The sequence below is a fragment of the Haliaeetus albicilla genome, chromosome 5 (assembly GCF_947461875.1).
Source record: "Haliaeetus albicilla chromosome 5, bHalAlb1.1, whole genome shotgun sequence".
Taxonomy (NCBI): Eukaryota; Metazoa; Chordata; class Aves; order Accipitriformes; family Accipitridae; genus Haliaeetus; species Haliaeetus albicilla.
In genome coordinates, this window is record NC_091487.1 from 20420134 (window position 1) to 20435778 (window position 15645).

A 15645-nucleotide genomic window follows, 5' to 3' on the forward strand; every position below is an offset into this window, starting at 1 on the left:
GATAAAAAAAAAATATAAAATTTTGATTCTTTCTTTACAATGACGAGGCCAGGTCTGAACAAGAAACTTTGCACAGACTATACTAGGACATGAAATAGGGTATCCCACCTCTTCTGTATTAACATTCTTGATAGACAGTGCATGGATACAACTGTCTTATAGACAAACCATAAATATGATGTGTTCTGCCTCTTTCATAAACTGTCTGCAAGCAATCCAATGGCTGTTCTGTCAAGTTTGCTCAGGCACACAGATATGAGGTTAGCTCACTGTAAGCAATTAGTATCTGTCTGGGCTAATCCCCGTCGTCTGTAAAGATTCTTTCTGTGTGTCTGTGAAACTAGACACTGGGCTGTCTATTCACATACTACTGACTCTGTGATAACCTCCTATGCGGACAAGCAATAGCTTCCCATGTAAACAGACACACATTCATTCTTTCCTGCTTTTGAACTATTGTTTTTTTAAACAGGAGTCATTCATGCAAAGCTTGCTGCAACCAGAATGAAATTTAGATCTTGCATCCTATTTATTCTCATTTTATGGTCAACAAACAATCAGCATGCTTTCTGTTTGTCTATAAAAATATTTTGAGAATAAAAAAATAAGAATAGTCAGAAAAAGGATAAATTTGTAATAAAATTGACTTCACACTACATAAAAGAGAATAAAAATTGGATGCCCAAGACACTAGTTTTTGCTCTGAATTTCATATTCCCATGTAGTATTAGAAGTCATGTTCAAATTCTACTTTGATATCACACGTCTTCTGGAGTGACATCTGCCACTATCTCCAAAGACTGGAACTGACAGTGAGATGCAACATGAAAGCATAATGTTACCTCAGAGGATCTGACCTTATGAAGCTATGTATGATTTTGACATTACAGCACAGCATTGAATAATTCCTACCATTGTTTTATATTATGCATGACATCCAGTTCAGATCTAAAAATATTTTAGGTATTTTCCAGGAGCCAGAGCTGGCTCATGCAAATACTTTTGCACGTTTATGCCTGTTTTTATCATGAATGACAAATGCCTCTAAGATTATTCATAGGAACAGAGCACAAGAGCAGCCCACGGCGGGTTAAATCTGGGTAAGGAATCACTTTATAAGAGCTTCAAAGCTTTTGAGTCTTCTATTTTTCTACTACACTTGCATTAAAGTCCCAACAAACCGAAAACCTTGGATCTACATCCAAATCCCACGTAAGTGATGTTCTACGCACAGGGTAAAATCCAGTATAATCCATGAATACCAGTTTTGGAGAAGAACAAAGTTGACTCCGAACAGCACAGGCATTTAGGCCTCAAAAACGAAGCGGCTGACACCGGCAGCCTGAAACATTGACCACAGCAGCACCAACTGCCGTTAAAATACATACGCACGCTTGCGATGATGGCTGTAAACTAGACAATTTAAGGCCACGTTTCTAGGAGGATTATAACCTTTCAGGGGTTTTATGTGTAACCTTTCACAGCCCCAGCAGTCAAGCCTCGCTCGCTGAGGGCAGGCGCCTGCACTTGGCTATTTCCACGGCCGCACGGGTGGCCCAGCAGCGCAGCCTCACAGCCCGGCCCCGGGCCCAGCTCCCCACGCGTGACCAACAGGACGGCATAGCTAAGGGCAGCCATGCGTGACAGGGGCAAGCCCCGAGCCCCCCTCAGCGCCGGCTGCGAGAGCCACGGCGCCTCGAGCGGCCCCTGGCAGGCTCCGTGCCCGCCTCCGTGCCCGGCCCCCCCCGCCCAGCGGCGCCGCCGTGCCCGCCGTCACACGCCGGCGGGGAAAGGGGAGGCGCCGCCTTGCCCTCGGCCCCGGGCGGGAGACGGGCCGCGCCCGGCACCCCCGCGCCCGGCAGGGACGGGGGAGGCCGGGCGGCAGCGCGCCCCGCCGGTCGGCAGGCAGCCGCCGGTCGGCAGGCAGCCCCCGCCCCGCACGCCTCCCGCACCCTCCAGCTCGGCCGCAGAGCCGCCACCGAGCCCCCCGCACCTTGGCTCCGCCTGCTGCCGCTCTCCATCCTCAGTCCCATGGTGCCGGCCGGGCCCGGAGGGGCGGCGGAGGCCGGCGCTCCACTCGGCGGCGACGGCGGTTCGTCCCCAGCTGCGGGCGGGCGGGCGGGGCGGGGCGCGGCGCTGGGCCGCGGCCTGCCTCGGCCGCCTCCGGCGTTGCCATGGCCACGGGAGCGCGGCGCCGGGCGGGGAGGCCTGCGCCCCGCGGCGCCAGCCCGCGGCCTGCGGGCCTCGCCGTGAGGGGGGGTGCCCGCTCCCCCAGCCCCGGCCGCGGGTTGGCGGGGTGGAGGAGGCGCAGGGCGCTGCGGCTGCCCCCTCACCCCTCGGGCTCGGCCCCGGCCCCAAGGCGTCCCTTCAAGCGGGGCATTGCAGCCAAGCGAAAGTCTTGCCCCGTCGGGGAAAGGTGCCCTAATTATTTAAGCCTTTTTCGTGTAACTTGACAGGAAGTCGAAGAATAATGGATGCCGGGGAGTGATTTAAGGCAAATTGCTCATGGTCCAGAGGAGCAAATGACAAATCGAGAGCCTAGAGCATTCCCAGTGGGTTACACTGAAGAAATTCATTCTCAGTATCTTCCAAAATAAACAGCACCTTAGAAATGAACCACAGAAGTAAACTTTTGTGAAAGCAGCATTCGATCCCATCACTGATGAATGTATTCATGCTGATGTGTTGGATTTTAACTTTTTGAAGAAGCCGTAGGCTCGTATTTCATTTTCGTCAGGCAGGCTGCTATTTTCCTTAATGTGAAATCTCCAAGGCTTTTTGCAAGAAAACCCTTTGTGTGTGCCTTTTATGTGAAGCTTCTTCTCACTGATTGGCCAGGGGTACTGGGGTTTCCTCCATAGCCAGACACCTTAAAAAAGTCCATGTGTTGTCCCAGCTGGAGGGACATTCCCCTTCACCGTCTAGCAATTTCTACTAATTATAGGCTAAATACAGTTTCTTATGTGATTTGCTACCCTTCCTTACATGCTAGGAAAAATAGTTTGAATGTAGTTCAAAATCATAGCAAAATCAAGGGTATGGTATTCTAAAACAAATTTTCTTCCTTATTTCTGCCTCATTCAAAGCTCCCAGTAAGTCACACAAACATTCATGCTGGATGAAACCTGCAGTTTATCTACCCCCATACTTCGTGTAGACTATTAACAAATACTTCAGGAAACTTTTCAGTTGTCGACTATTGAATGTTAGCAGAAATGTCTTGCTAACCCCTAGCTGTTGGTGGTCAGCCTGTGATTTCCCTTATAATTTTAGATGTTCCCATTAGCTCTACGAAGTACTCTTTGGATATGGCCTATATTCTTGTGCTTCACGTTGCAGTGATCATTTTGGCAGTCTAACTCTGTTTTCTGTAAAATCATCTATAAATGTAGTTGGTGTTAAATTTGTCTGGGAGAGGTCAGGAGGGGGAACATATGCCTTGGAAACCCATCGGTCCTCCATCCTCTGGTGGTCCTCTGTCTTTCTGACTGCTTTTTTTCATAAAGCACCTATTCCCATGGCCTTTCAACTACCGTCAGCCATGATGCCACAAACACCTTACCTTTTTGTCAAAAGAAAGTAATTTGATAGCATTTTGTCATTTTCTCTTACGTCTCTTGGATGTGAGGGCAATGTCATGGAGAGTATCTGTTCTCCTCACTCCTTCATGCAAAACCTGCAAATCTAGAAAGCCCCAAATCCAACAATTCTTTTTGTTTTGTTTTGTTTTGTTTTTTTCTCTGAAGCAGATTTTTGATTGCATGTGAAATCGGAGATTTGGGGAAAGGGCTTCAGGAAATTAATTACCATAGTTCTTGTGTTTCAGGGTCTCTGGTTTAGACTTTGATATAATCCAAATAGTTAATCTGTAGATTGTAGAGGTAGAGAAAGTCTTAAACCAGTTTCCATTTCAGATACCTGAAGATACTAGAGAGAATATAAGTGTATGAGATGCTCATCTCTGCGTTGGTATCCTGTTAGCTGTAATACTCTCTATTGGCCGCAGAGATCATGCTACAGAAAACACTTCTCTCTGTTCTCTTTTTTTTTTTTTGAAAAAATGAGCTGCTCATAATAGTATTTTTATACTTTTTAAAACCCTTTTTTGTTTCATTATCTGAATTCTGAATTTCAGGTTCCCCAATTCTCAGTGTGCAGTACCCAACATGCAGTAAGTAGGCTGTTCTGTCCAACCCAAATGGTGGATTTCTCATAGTCTCCTCCCTATTGTTCCTATACTTTTTTTCCACCATATAGATAATTAAAACACCCAAATGTAAGTAAGCATTTTTAGAAACATATCACAACTATTCCCCTGGTTTCTAGGCAACGCTGAGGGAATGTAGTGATTTCCACTAGTTCCCTCTCAATCAGCAGCCACCACATCCTAGAGATGTCCTGGCTCTGAAATTTTTGACCTCTAATGGCAAGACATACCAAAGCTTTATGTATATCTAATTCGTCTGACTTAGGGTCCTTTGGTCTTTGGCTCCCTTTGGTCTGTGAGACTATATATATTTTAAGTGTAATTAAAAAGTAACCCAGATGTATAGCAATGTGCTAACACATTAAGTCCTGTAACATGTAATAAATAAAAACAAGCCTTGGCAAAAATTATATCAGTCCTGGACTTTGATCCATCCGAACAAGTGCAGAAGTAAATAACACAGATCGCTGCAGAGAGCCTACCATTGTTGAAGAAACAATAATATGACAAAACCTGTAAGATTTGTCCTTTCCCAATTTGAAAAGAGGAAACACAGCTCTGAATGTTGTTGGCTGTCTTTTTCAGCTGGGCATTTTCCCCTTTTCCTTGGAATGCATTACAACAGAACATGGTTTTAAAACACACCTACACTGGAACGGAATGAAAGCAGCAGGAATATATTGAGAGAGTCACATTTGCAAGTGTAGATGGGCATCTGTCCCTACCCTGACATGGACTTACAGAACTATCGCCTTCTTGTCTACTACCTCTGCCCTATGTATCATCCACTGTAGACACCTAACTGCTGTGAAAATGTACAGTTAATAGTATTCAGCAACAAAACAGCATTTTTAAGCCGAGGGTAGTGTTTATTTTTGTGAAAGAAACAAAATTGTTAGAGAAAAAGATTTTAAAAAAAAAGAAATAGCCCATATGATGCTCACTTTCTTTTGCACACTTAGCCCAGGGACAGGACAAGTTTCCTCTGAAAAAGACTGGATGTCTGGCCTGCTCTCTTGGGACAGAGATCTGTTCATAATGTCAGAACTCTGCATTTGTGGGACTTGGCTTTCTTGGAAAAAATAGTTTGTGTGTACACTAGAAAATTGAAATCTGCAGTGTTTTGGAGAATCTTTGCTTATTTCAAGCCATTGATTTTCTTTCATGCTTGCTTTTCCTGACAGCTGTCTATCAAAGTAAGCCTACATATGCAGGCAGAAAACATCCCAACAACCAGATCTGTACCCCACATTCACAGAGTGTTCTAGAAGAGCCCTAAATTCATCACACTGTGTACTTTATGATGGAAATAAATCTCCTGGATTTACTTGAGTTTTTATTTGGCATCAGTACCCTTTCTCAGTGTGGATTTGTCACCCACCTGTGGCTTGGGGTGTCAGCAGGCTGCCACTGGCTTGCAGCAATCCCCAGCCGGTGTGTTCAGACCATTAACCTTGCAATCCATTCCTCTACAACTCTCTGGAAAGAAAAACGTTTCCCTGAAAGATCAGAGGAGGCAGTGCTTTCTAAACGCATTTAAACAGGCTTCCTGAGCAGGTTTTTTTGCTACCTACTTAGGAAATTCCTGTGTCAAACAATTGGATTAGCTCTTATGCAGCTGGTGTGAGGGGAAAACAGAAAAGACTTAACTGCTGAAATAGTTGTGGGTTTTTTTAAAAGCATACTTTTCCAGAAGGAATGGTAGGTTCTTTCCTTCCTCATGTTTGCTGTGTGTTCTTTGGGTCATATCGTTCTTCGAGTTATTTAAAATCATGTACAGTCTTGAAATATCATTTCAACTTTCTAAATGATAGAAAGTTATGTGTTCTGGCAGGGCTGGAAACTCTTTCCCTTTCTTCATGGCAATGCATTTAGTTGTTTTGTTATTGTCTGTATGGCAGCAGTAGTCAGAGATTTTTGTAAAGCTAGGGCTCCGGTGGGAAAGATGATGCAGAAACAATTCAGAGGAGATGGTCCATGTCTTAAAAACTGCAGTATTTAATACCCTGTAATTTGGAATGCAATAAGGAAGCTAACTTAAAGTAAGAGGGAATGTCATAAGGAAGATGAGAGGAACTGTAGGAATATATAATCATAGAATCATAGAATCATTTAGGTTGGAGAAGACCTTTAAGATCATCGAGTCCAACCATCAACATGCCCACTAAACCATGTCCTCAAGTGCCTTGTCTACGTGCTTTTTGAACACCGCCAGGGATGGTGACTCAACCACTTCCCTGGGCAGCCTGTTCCAATGTCTGACAACCCTTTCAGTAAAGAAATTTTTCCTAATATCCAACCTAAACCTCCCCTGCTGCAACTTGAGGCCATTTCCTCTTGTCCTATCACCAGCCACCTGACAGAAGAGACCAGCACCCCCCTCACTACACCCTCCTTTCAGGTAGTTGTAGAGAGCGATAAGGTCTCCCCTCAGCCTCCTCTTCTCCAGGCTAAACAGCCCCAGCTCCCTCAGCCGCTCCTCATAAGACTTGTGCTCCAGGCCCCTCAACAACTTGGTTGCCCTTCTCTGGACATGCTCCAGCACCTCAATGTCTTTCCTGTATTGGGGGCCCAAAACTGAACACAGTACTTGAGGTGTGGCCTCACCAGTGCCCAGTACAGGGGACGATCACTTCCCTGCTCCTGCTGGCCACACTATTTCTGATACAGGCCAGGATGCTGTTGGCCTTCTTGGCCACCTGGGCACACTGCCGGCTCATATTCAGCTGGCTGTCAACCAACACCCCCAGGTCCTTTCCCACCGGGCAGCTTTCCAGCCACCCTTCCCCAGGCCTGTAGCGCTGCGTGGGGCTGTTGTGATCCAAGTGCAGGACCCGGCACTTGGCCTTGTTGAACCTCATACAATTGGCCTCAGCCCATCGATCCAGCCTGCCCAGATCCCTCTGTAGAGCCTTCCTACCCTCGAGCAGATCAACCCTCCCTCCCCAGCTTGGTGTCATGACATAAGGTTTCTGTGAACACAGTGTTAAACCGCCGTAATATTTATCAGCTTAGAAGAAAAAGTCTCCCCTGCAGTATGAATACCTACTACCAAAACCCTTCAGGAAGCTGCTGTGCAGACATGCTCTGTACAACTATTCTTTCTCTTCAGATCTATACCTCCTGAAAGGAGGTCGTAGTGAGGTGGGTACTGGTCTCTTCTATCAAGTGATAGGATGAGAGGAAATGGCCTCAAGTTGCAGCAGGGGAGGTTTAGGTTGGATATTAGGAAAAATTTCTTTACCGAAAGGGTTGTCAGGTATATAGGGTGCCCAGGGAAGTGGTTGAGTCACCATCCCTGGAGGTGTTCAAAAAAGCGCGTACACGTGGCACTTCAGGACATGGTTTAGTGGGCATGGTGGTGTTGGGTTGACGGTTGGACTCGATGATCTTAAAGGTCTTTTCCAACCTAAACAATTCTATGATTCTATACAGAGTCTTCTAATGCATCTATCCCCATGATACAAGAGTATTTTTAGATGTGGCAAGGAAGAAACCTCTATAAATTGTATAAGATTTTATTCTCGGCTGTAATGTAAAACCTAGTAGCTGGGGTGACTCAAGATCTGCTTATATTTATTCTTACACTGTGCCATTTTCTGTTTATCTACTGTTCCCATGAAAGTTTGCAGACGGGAGGCTTGTATGTGAAAAACTGTCCTTTATTAGGGCTGACTGCTGAGGGCTGGCCTTTTCTCGTTACTTTACTTGAGCTATTAGGTATTAAAGAATGCAGACTGCAGTAACTAACTGAGTAATTGGAATTTTAAAGGGAAAAAAACTATGTAAAAATCATAACTCAGTTTTCTAGACCATAAGAAATGCTTTATTTTCTAATAGATTTACCTATTGTGCCACATGGAAATGCTTACTCATAGTAATTAATGAGAAACAGGATGAAAACATATTTTTAATATTTCATTCAATATCAGAAATTTAGGACTCAGATTAGACATATATAAATGATACAACTCCATTAAATCCAGTGAAGCTATTCCTGCTTAGGCTGAGATGGATTGACTACGTCTACCCAGTCCATGGCAGGCAGACAGAATTTCAGTGTGGTATTTTGTGTGGCCCACCCACCTTCTACACAGCTACTACAGCATGCTGAGGCTTGCCTAAGAGTGTATTAATCCATGCACATGCTTGAACAAATGGGATCCTATGTTCTGAAGAGAGTACCTTCAGCTTTGCCAAGGTCAAGAAGAGGAATTCTCAAGGGCAGCTTCAGACTTGCCTGCAAAAGACAATACAATATTATGATTTTCCACAGCACTTTGATGCATTTTCAATATCTGCGTGAATGTGAAATACAGTTTTACTAGAAATAAACTGAAATTCCCAACATCATGTTAACCACTTGTAACCATGTGTGAAAGAAAGCAATGGGCAAGAAAATGGCAGGAATCAAAATGTAATATGTGAAGTTTAATTGTTGCAATGAAATCCTCTAAGAGTAATTTTTTTGTGGAATCATTTCATTAATACAAAAAAAAAATTCCTAGGAAGAATTGTCATAAGTGCTTTCTGTTACATTGTCTAGGACTTCCCTTCAGCTGAAAGTTATATTCCAAGGAAAACACCGCTACTTACTAAATTTGCATGTTGTTACTGTCATCATAAGAATTCAGGAATATCCATGTTCAGATTTAGACAGAACCCAAATTTTACTGTTTTAAAATTTGGTATAAAGCCTTTTTTTTTTTTTCCTTCCCATTAATATGTTACATCAGATAAGAAAGGGACTTCAGTTTGATGGATGTTTCACAGGTCCAAGAGTCAAGATGCTCAGGGTCTGTTTATAGCTTTGTCAGTGACTTGTGTGACCTTGTGTACACCAATTTGGGTGCCTGAACAGGTTGCAGTCTAAATCACCTCAACGTGATTCATAGTTCATAGTAAAAATGGAGACACTTAAGTTCATGTGCTTGTCTGTGGTTTTGGGATGAGTCTTTTTGCACTGTGCTTATCATCAATAGAAACAGAAATGACATCTATCCTTTGAATAATAAATATTGAAACTGCAGATTACATGGTATAGTTGAGACCTAAACACAGAATGGTATTTATCCCTAATCTAACGTCACAGAAGCCAGTAGGGCCGGTGATTTTTAATATTAAGCATGAATATCTGTAGTGGAGTATAACAATTCCACACAAGACTAGAAGGGGTTGAATTTACTCTGAGTAAGTAAATCAGTTCTACAATGTAGAAATAAAGGAAAATAGGACTAGGATAGGGAGAAGTCTTAATGTGTTACAATGGTTTCTTTAATGACAGACAACATCATCATATAAATCTCTCCCATAAACTGTTCAATCTCTGTCTTAGAAGTTGTATGCTTTTATTCTTGCAGGCCTCTTCAAAATTTGCTCAAAAATTCAATTCCTTACATAGCTAGAAACCTTTAAATTCATGATCAGTGTATACTCAGTTAATATTGTACCAGTATTAGTCTCATGCTCATCTATTGACTTTTCAGAAATTAGTATTTCCATTCCCCCAATGCATGTTTTTCTTCATATATTCTAGTAAGATCTGTGCTAGAAACATTTACCTGATTCATATGAATTTTATTTTCCAAGACTTCCCATGTTCACTTAACATTCCTGTGTCTCTTTCCTCCTGTGTCATCTGCTGTTCATAATAACAGTTCTTCTTTGTCCTCCAATGCATGCCTTTTCACTTGCTGCTGCTAATACTAACTGTGTTCCAAGCTGTACCACACAAATTTGCAGTATTAATAAATACTTTCCAAATCATAACCTGTTCCTTCTCAGTATTGGCAATACCTTCCAATTTCTATCATTCCCACATTCCATACATTATAAATATGCACAACTAGCTATTTCACGAAATGTACTGTGAAAGTATCAAAAGCCTTCCAAGACAGGTCTTCCAGCATCATCACCAGTAACCTCTCTCCAATCCTTGTAGTTTACCTATCAAGAAAACCTGTTTTGTCTCCCTTTTAGCTAAGTGCATCTCAAGAACCTCTCAGGTTCTATTTGGTTAATAAAACCTATTAGGTTTTATTGCATTTACTAATTGCTTCCACATGCCATTGGTTTCTGCTTTCTTTAAAATATATCCTTGAAGAGTGTTGAGGTCAAACTAGCAGGCCTGTGACTACCTGGATCATTGTCCTTTCTAGATTACAGATATTATGTTCACAATTTTCCAGTTATTTGGTATCACCGTGAGCTTGGTAGCTTGGTTATGGCTAGTCATGTTCCTCTCCTCCATACAATTCTCTTTGCCTTTTCTTAGTTTTCTCAGAGCTATGGAAGGATTTCTGGAGAAACTTCATTGTGTTGTTAAACTTCATAAGCTCGCCCTGTCTGACAGATAAGGACCACTGTCCTCACCTTCATCCATGACGGGCTAAGACACCTGACAACCATAAGGCACCACGCTCTTCAGTAAGTACCCAGTAAACTGTACATTAATACCATGAGTTAGAAAATATTAGCAGGCTCTTTCCACCTCAGCAGAAGTTATGGGGAAGGAATTTCTATTCACTTTACTGGAGGTGCAGTAATTTGATTATTAATGGTGTTTGTTAATCATATCTCTAAGTCTAGGGACTGAGGAGTTAGCAGTTTAAGACACAAATTACTTGATTGATTAAAGCTTAATGCAAGTTTTAAATCACCTCAGTTGTTCTTGGCCTTAAGAACATTAGCAATTTTTAAGGGGGAATAAAATATCTGAGAAGGAAGATGACACAGAAAACAAAGCAGTCATGATCAAAACAAAATGGAGGTGAACGCAAGGCTCCCTGTAAGACTGTTGTCTTTAGATTTGCAGATATAGAGAGATATTTTCCTTGCTGCTTTGGAAATGACTGAAGAAAAATCGGTTCTTTTAGTAAAAGTCAAGACAGTAGCAGAAATCTTTGATTTACAAAGTACAAATGGGGATAGGGGTAGTTCAGCTACTTTGTGTGTAAGAAAAAATGATTGTCATTTTATTTGCTGAAAGTAGAGCTAGATTACCTTTTTTTTGGCTACTGATAATTTTCTTTACATTTGAAGATTTCACTGGCTATTTCTTTTGGATCTCAGTAGGTTTTGAGGATTATATTACTGGTAACTAGCTCATGTTTGCTGTGTGGTGGCTGCTGCAGCGTTACTGATCTGAAAACTTGTTTCTCCAAACTAATGAAATGTATAGCTATATTGTTTTACTTTTGTCAGTTCCCATGGCAGCCTCTCCAGCTCTAAAGATGCTATGGGCTGTCGGACTGTTGTGTATCCAATGTTTGCAACAGTTGGATTTCCTCCTACCACTGTGTGTGAATCAGAAACAGCTACTAACAAAAGGAAGTTGACTGCCTTTTATTACTAACCCCTGATTAATGAATAATGAATGTCATGGTAGAGGATAAAGTAGGCCAAAAATAGATGTTTGTTTTAATGATATAATTCCTAAAGCCAAAACTGAAATATTATTAATTTTGGAAAATTTTGTGACAAACAGCCACAATCTTAGAGAATTCTCATGCACAAAGCACATACTCACTATATCTCAAAACTTGTTGTTTTGTGTTCATTGCATAAAAAAAGAAAAAAACCCACTTTTAAAAATATCTATCCCAGATCAGAGTGAAGCAGAACCAAACCAGGTCCTATCTGCCATGAAGATGCCACACATCTGAAGCAGAAAAAAACTATTGAAGAGTCCAATACCAAATATCACCTCATTTTTTTTAGAGTTTGTCACAGCTTAAGTGAGTACTGATTTCAGTGCTTCAGTGAATTTCTTACAAGAAATGGGGAAACAATAGGATCCCAGCTTTTCTGTAGTTTGCCTTGAGTGTATGTCTTTACCCAGTTATGAGAGAAACAAAATGCATTACAATGTTGAAAAGCATGGAAGATAATGTAAAAAAGGTTTGCTTTGTAATTAAATAAAGTTGAAATAGATCTTTAGTGAACATATCTGTGTTTCATTCAGTTTTGGCCACTTCTCAAGACAGTGGAATGAGGATCGAAAAGAGAAAGAGAATTCTGGGAGTGAGAAAAAGGAAATTGACATACAGGGATAAATTGACAGCTATAGATTTCTGTGATTACACAAAATGAAAAATTAAAGAGGCTTTGTGATTTATTCTTTTTGGACTGTTACAAAATCAAGAATGAGATATTTATTATAATTAAAGGAGGATGCTGTATTGCCAGAAAGTAATATGAAATGCTGATTTATAACCCAAATAGCGAGCATGTATAATTTATAGATGTTTGTGGTAATTGAGAGGGAGGGTGGTTTTATGCAAAGATTTTGTATGGAATAAACTGCTGGAATAAGAGATATATTTTTACCAAGCAAAATGATAGTAACAGATATGTATATGTCTTGAGTCTTATATTATTTCTTTATCAACAATATTTTTCAGTATACCAGTCTGGGTTCTTATGTCATGTACTTACCCTTTATTTCTGATTAAGTAGTTGGGCTTTGGAAAATCTCATTTTCATTTTTCACTGTATTCAGGATTCTCATGAAATTAGATGAGATGCTAGACCATTCTATATACCAATTACCTCATCTGTAAATGGCCATAATAATATTTATTCTAAAAGGTTTCCATGATTCACTTTTGCTAGTAGAGTGTTTTCAGATACTCAGCTGGAAGATTCTAAAGAAAATAGAATTAGCTGTATTGTTTCTCCTTGAAATATCAAGCACGGGCATTGGCAAAGGCAAGTTATTGATCTATCTAGCAAGGACCTGTAATAGCAAACTTCCATGCCTGTTTATATATTTAGTGGCATCTAATGTTAGTAGAGTCAAATTTCTGTCAACATTTTTATAACCATAGCTGGTCTGAGTTCCAACTTGGCATTCAGAAAACTTGCACCATAAATGTACACTTCTGCCCTACTTCTGAACTTTACAATGGAGTCCCTTTTTACCACTGTTTGTGCAGATAGTTACTTATGATGGTGACAGAGCCTTCATCCATTCCATCGCTTTCCTTTACTCAAAATGCTTGTCATCATAGTTCTGTGCTAAATTCTTTTCTTCTTTAATTAATTTAAGTTAATTAATGTGGTTACGGTACTGATGGATTTGGTGGTACGTGCTTAAAATGAGATCCACAAGATATTTAGGTGCCTAACTGCCATTGACTCAATCAGAGTTGCTTCCCTGAGTACCTTTGGGAACTTGTGCTGTAGTCATCTATAACTATGGATCAGGACTAATTGGTTTGGATTCCTGAATTCTTGAATGGTCAACTGGAAATGTTTTAAAGGGGCATCTTTTTCTCAGAGTGAATACTCAGTGCTGTCTGAAAACTGTTTTTTTCAAGGTGTCTTCAGCTGGGAATGGAAATCACTTGTCACTTTTGAAAGCTTTGGTTGACAGCTGCTGTAATAAACCAGTCACCAATCCCCAACAGTCTTTAGTATTTCAAAGCAGTGTTCTAAATGAGGGGGAGGTCTTTCCCTTAATAGGCAGCCTTGTGAAACTATTTCTTTGTGCCAATAAAAAGAGAAAAAAAGAAGAAAAAACCCAGAGTGCTTATCTGAGTTGTACATGCATTTTGTAATACAAGTAATTTTGATCTGAGTGTTCAACCACCATGTTAAGTCTCTGGGAACTAGAGATTACCTGCAACACATTATTTTGTATAGTAAGGAAGCAGATTAGAACTACTAAATGGGATCTTTATAGACAAATACAATGTAAAGGTGTAAAAAAATATATAGTGTTTTATACTGTTCCTTTTAAACAGATCTCAAGGCTTTTCTATGTATTACATGCAGAAGTAACTGCAGCTGGTTTAGAGCTGTAGGGATGCGTTCCTGAATTACTTCATAAAAGGTTTTAAGAATGTGTGCATTCAAAATGTAAATGTATAATGGAGGCTGCCTGTAGACAACCTACAACCGTTAGCTTAGGAAGTTAATGTACTTCCAATTTTTCCATTCTTCACCATAAAGATACCCTATCTCAGTACAATTCCCAACTCACATAACTCTTTATTGCCTTTATATTCCCAGAATACATATAGTCCAGAATCTTACTATAATTATATACAGTGACATATTTCTTTTCATAGGTAGCAGAATGAAATGCATGTCACCTGTTGGTCTGTAGGCTGCAGCAGATCTGCTGACTGTGAGAAGCCACTGCCTATGGGTTGATTCACAGTGAGCTTCTCACATTGCTGAGAGTATGCCATGTGTGAATAACACTGCAGTCTCTTGCCATGTTGCATCTAAACTGTTGTAATTCCACTACATGTTCTCCCATAAAATACTGTGAAACAGCTAATGAAATGGAGCATGGTAGTTGTTGTAGAAGGTGACATTGTATACTAGGATGAATCTAGTCTTTTCATTGCTTTCTTTTTTACCAAATCCACTAGATTCCACTCAGGTGGCTGTATTTTTATTTCTTTTTCATGACTCTGTATGTGTGTGCATGTACAATTTGTGTAGAAACTCAATTTGGGATGCACCTACTGTTAGGCTACGCATCTTCAGAAATGCAGGAATAGCTTTTTCCTTGCTGGTATATTAAGACACTCAGTCATGAGCTGTTTTCCTGACTGTTATTATAGTGCCTGGCACACTGTTCCTATAATTAATGATTTCTAATTTACACTCAGAATATAGCCCCCACTCTTCCTACAACAGAATAATAATTTATTGATTTGATTTTGCTTGAAATATCATCCTATTTCAAAGTCATCTTCCCCTGGGAGATCCAGCACTGAAGGTGCCAGTGGTGTGCAGATACAGAGACCCAGGCAATTCAGAGTGTTAGCCTTTGAAACAATGGCTAAACTACTGGTTGCAAAAGTTCTACATCTATGTGGCTGAAAAGACACATGTCCTGGGCTACAAAGCTGAGGGAAGGTGTGTGAGAGTGCTGGGAGTGAAACTGAATAGGAAGCCTCATCTCATTCCTTATTCCACAGCTCCATACTAAATACCATTGCTTTCACATTTTGGGAACAGCTTCTTACTACACCAGCCATGTGAGAAATATGTTACCTAATTTAGAAAGTAGTAAAGCTCTTCTAAGTACTGTAAAAGTGATGATGATTAATGCAAGAGTTGTACTCAGCCCTTTAAATGCTCAGTATAGCTTCTTTCGTTCCCTGCTGTTCAGAGTAGAAAAGAAATCGGCACAAGTGAAAGCTATAGGAGGACTGGTCACAGTGAATGGTGTCTGTGCAGACTGTTCCTTCCTACTTTAGTTATTCTATAGCTGCATTAATCCCCACATTTAATAGGCTGCTGATATGATACACTGCATTGAAAAACACTGAAAGGAACAGCTGCAGTTAGTGGCATACTTGATTCTAAGAAATGATGAAAGTTTTCAGTAAAATGGGTGGTAAGACAATGCTTCTGAGACCAGCATTAATGTCTTTGGTGTGTACGGCCCCTGACCCTGCCCTACTGGCTGATAAGTC

The 15645-nt window shown here is 41.0% G+C and overlaps 1 protein-coding gene and 1 long non-coding RNA gene across 5 annotated transcripts in view; one reads left to right on the forward strand and one right to left on the reverse strand.

The window, feature by feature from the left end:
- The window catches only part of SPATA7 (spermatogenesis associated 7), a 46715-nt gene extending 44299 nt beyond the window's left edge, over window positions 1–2416 (reverse strand). For 2 of the 4 annotated variants that reach the window (XM_069783696.1, XM_069783695.1), the window contains exon 1: window positions 1233–1401. In XM_069783696.1, the coding sequence (XP_069639797.1) occupies window positions 1233–1386 (154 nt within the window). In that variant the 5' untranslated portion in view covers window positions 1387–1401. Of the gene's footprint in view, window positions 1–1232; window positions 1402–1993 lie in introns of those variants that run through there. The other 2 variants (XM_069783698.1, XM_069783697.1) reach the window with 2 other exon arrangements.
- Window positions 2417–10498: 8082 nt separating this feature from the next.
- Window positions 10499–13614, forward strand: LOC138685318 (uncharacterized). The gene is made up of 2 exons (XR_011324553.1): window positions 10499–10633; window positions 12171–13614. It is a non-coding gene; the product is annotated as an uncharacterized lncRNA (long non-coding RNA).
- The last annotated feature ends 2031 nt before the right edge of the window (window positions 13615–15645 follow it).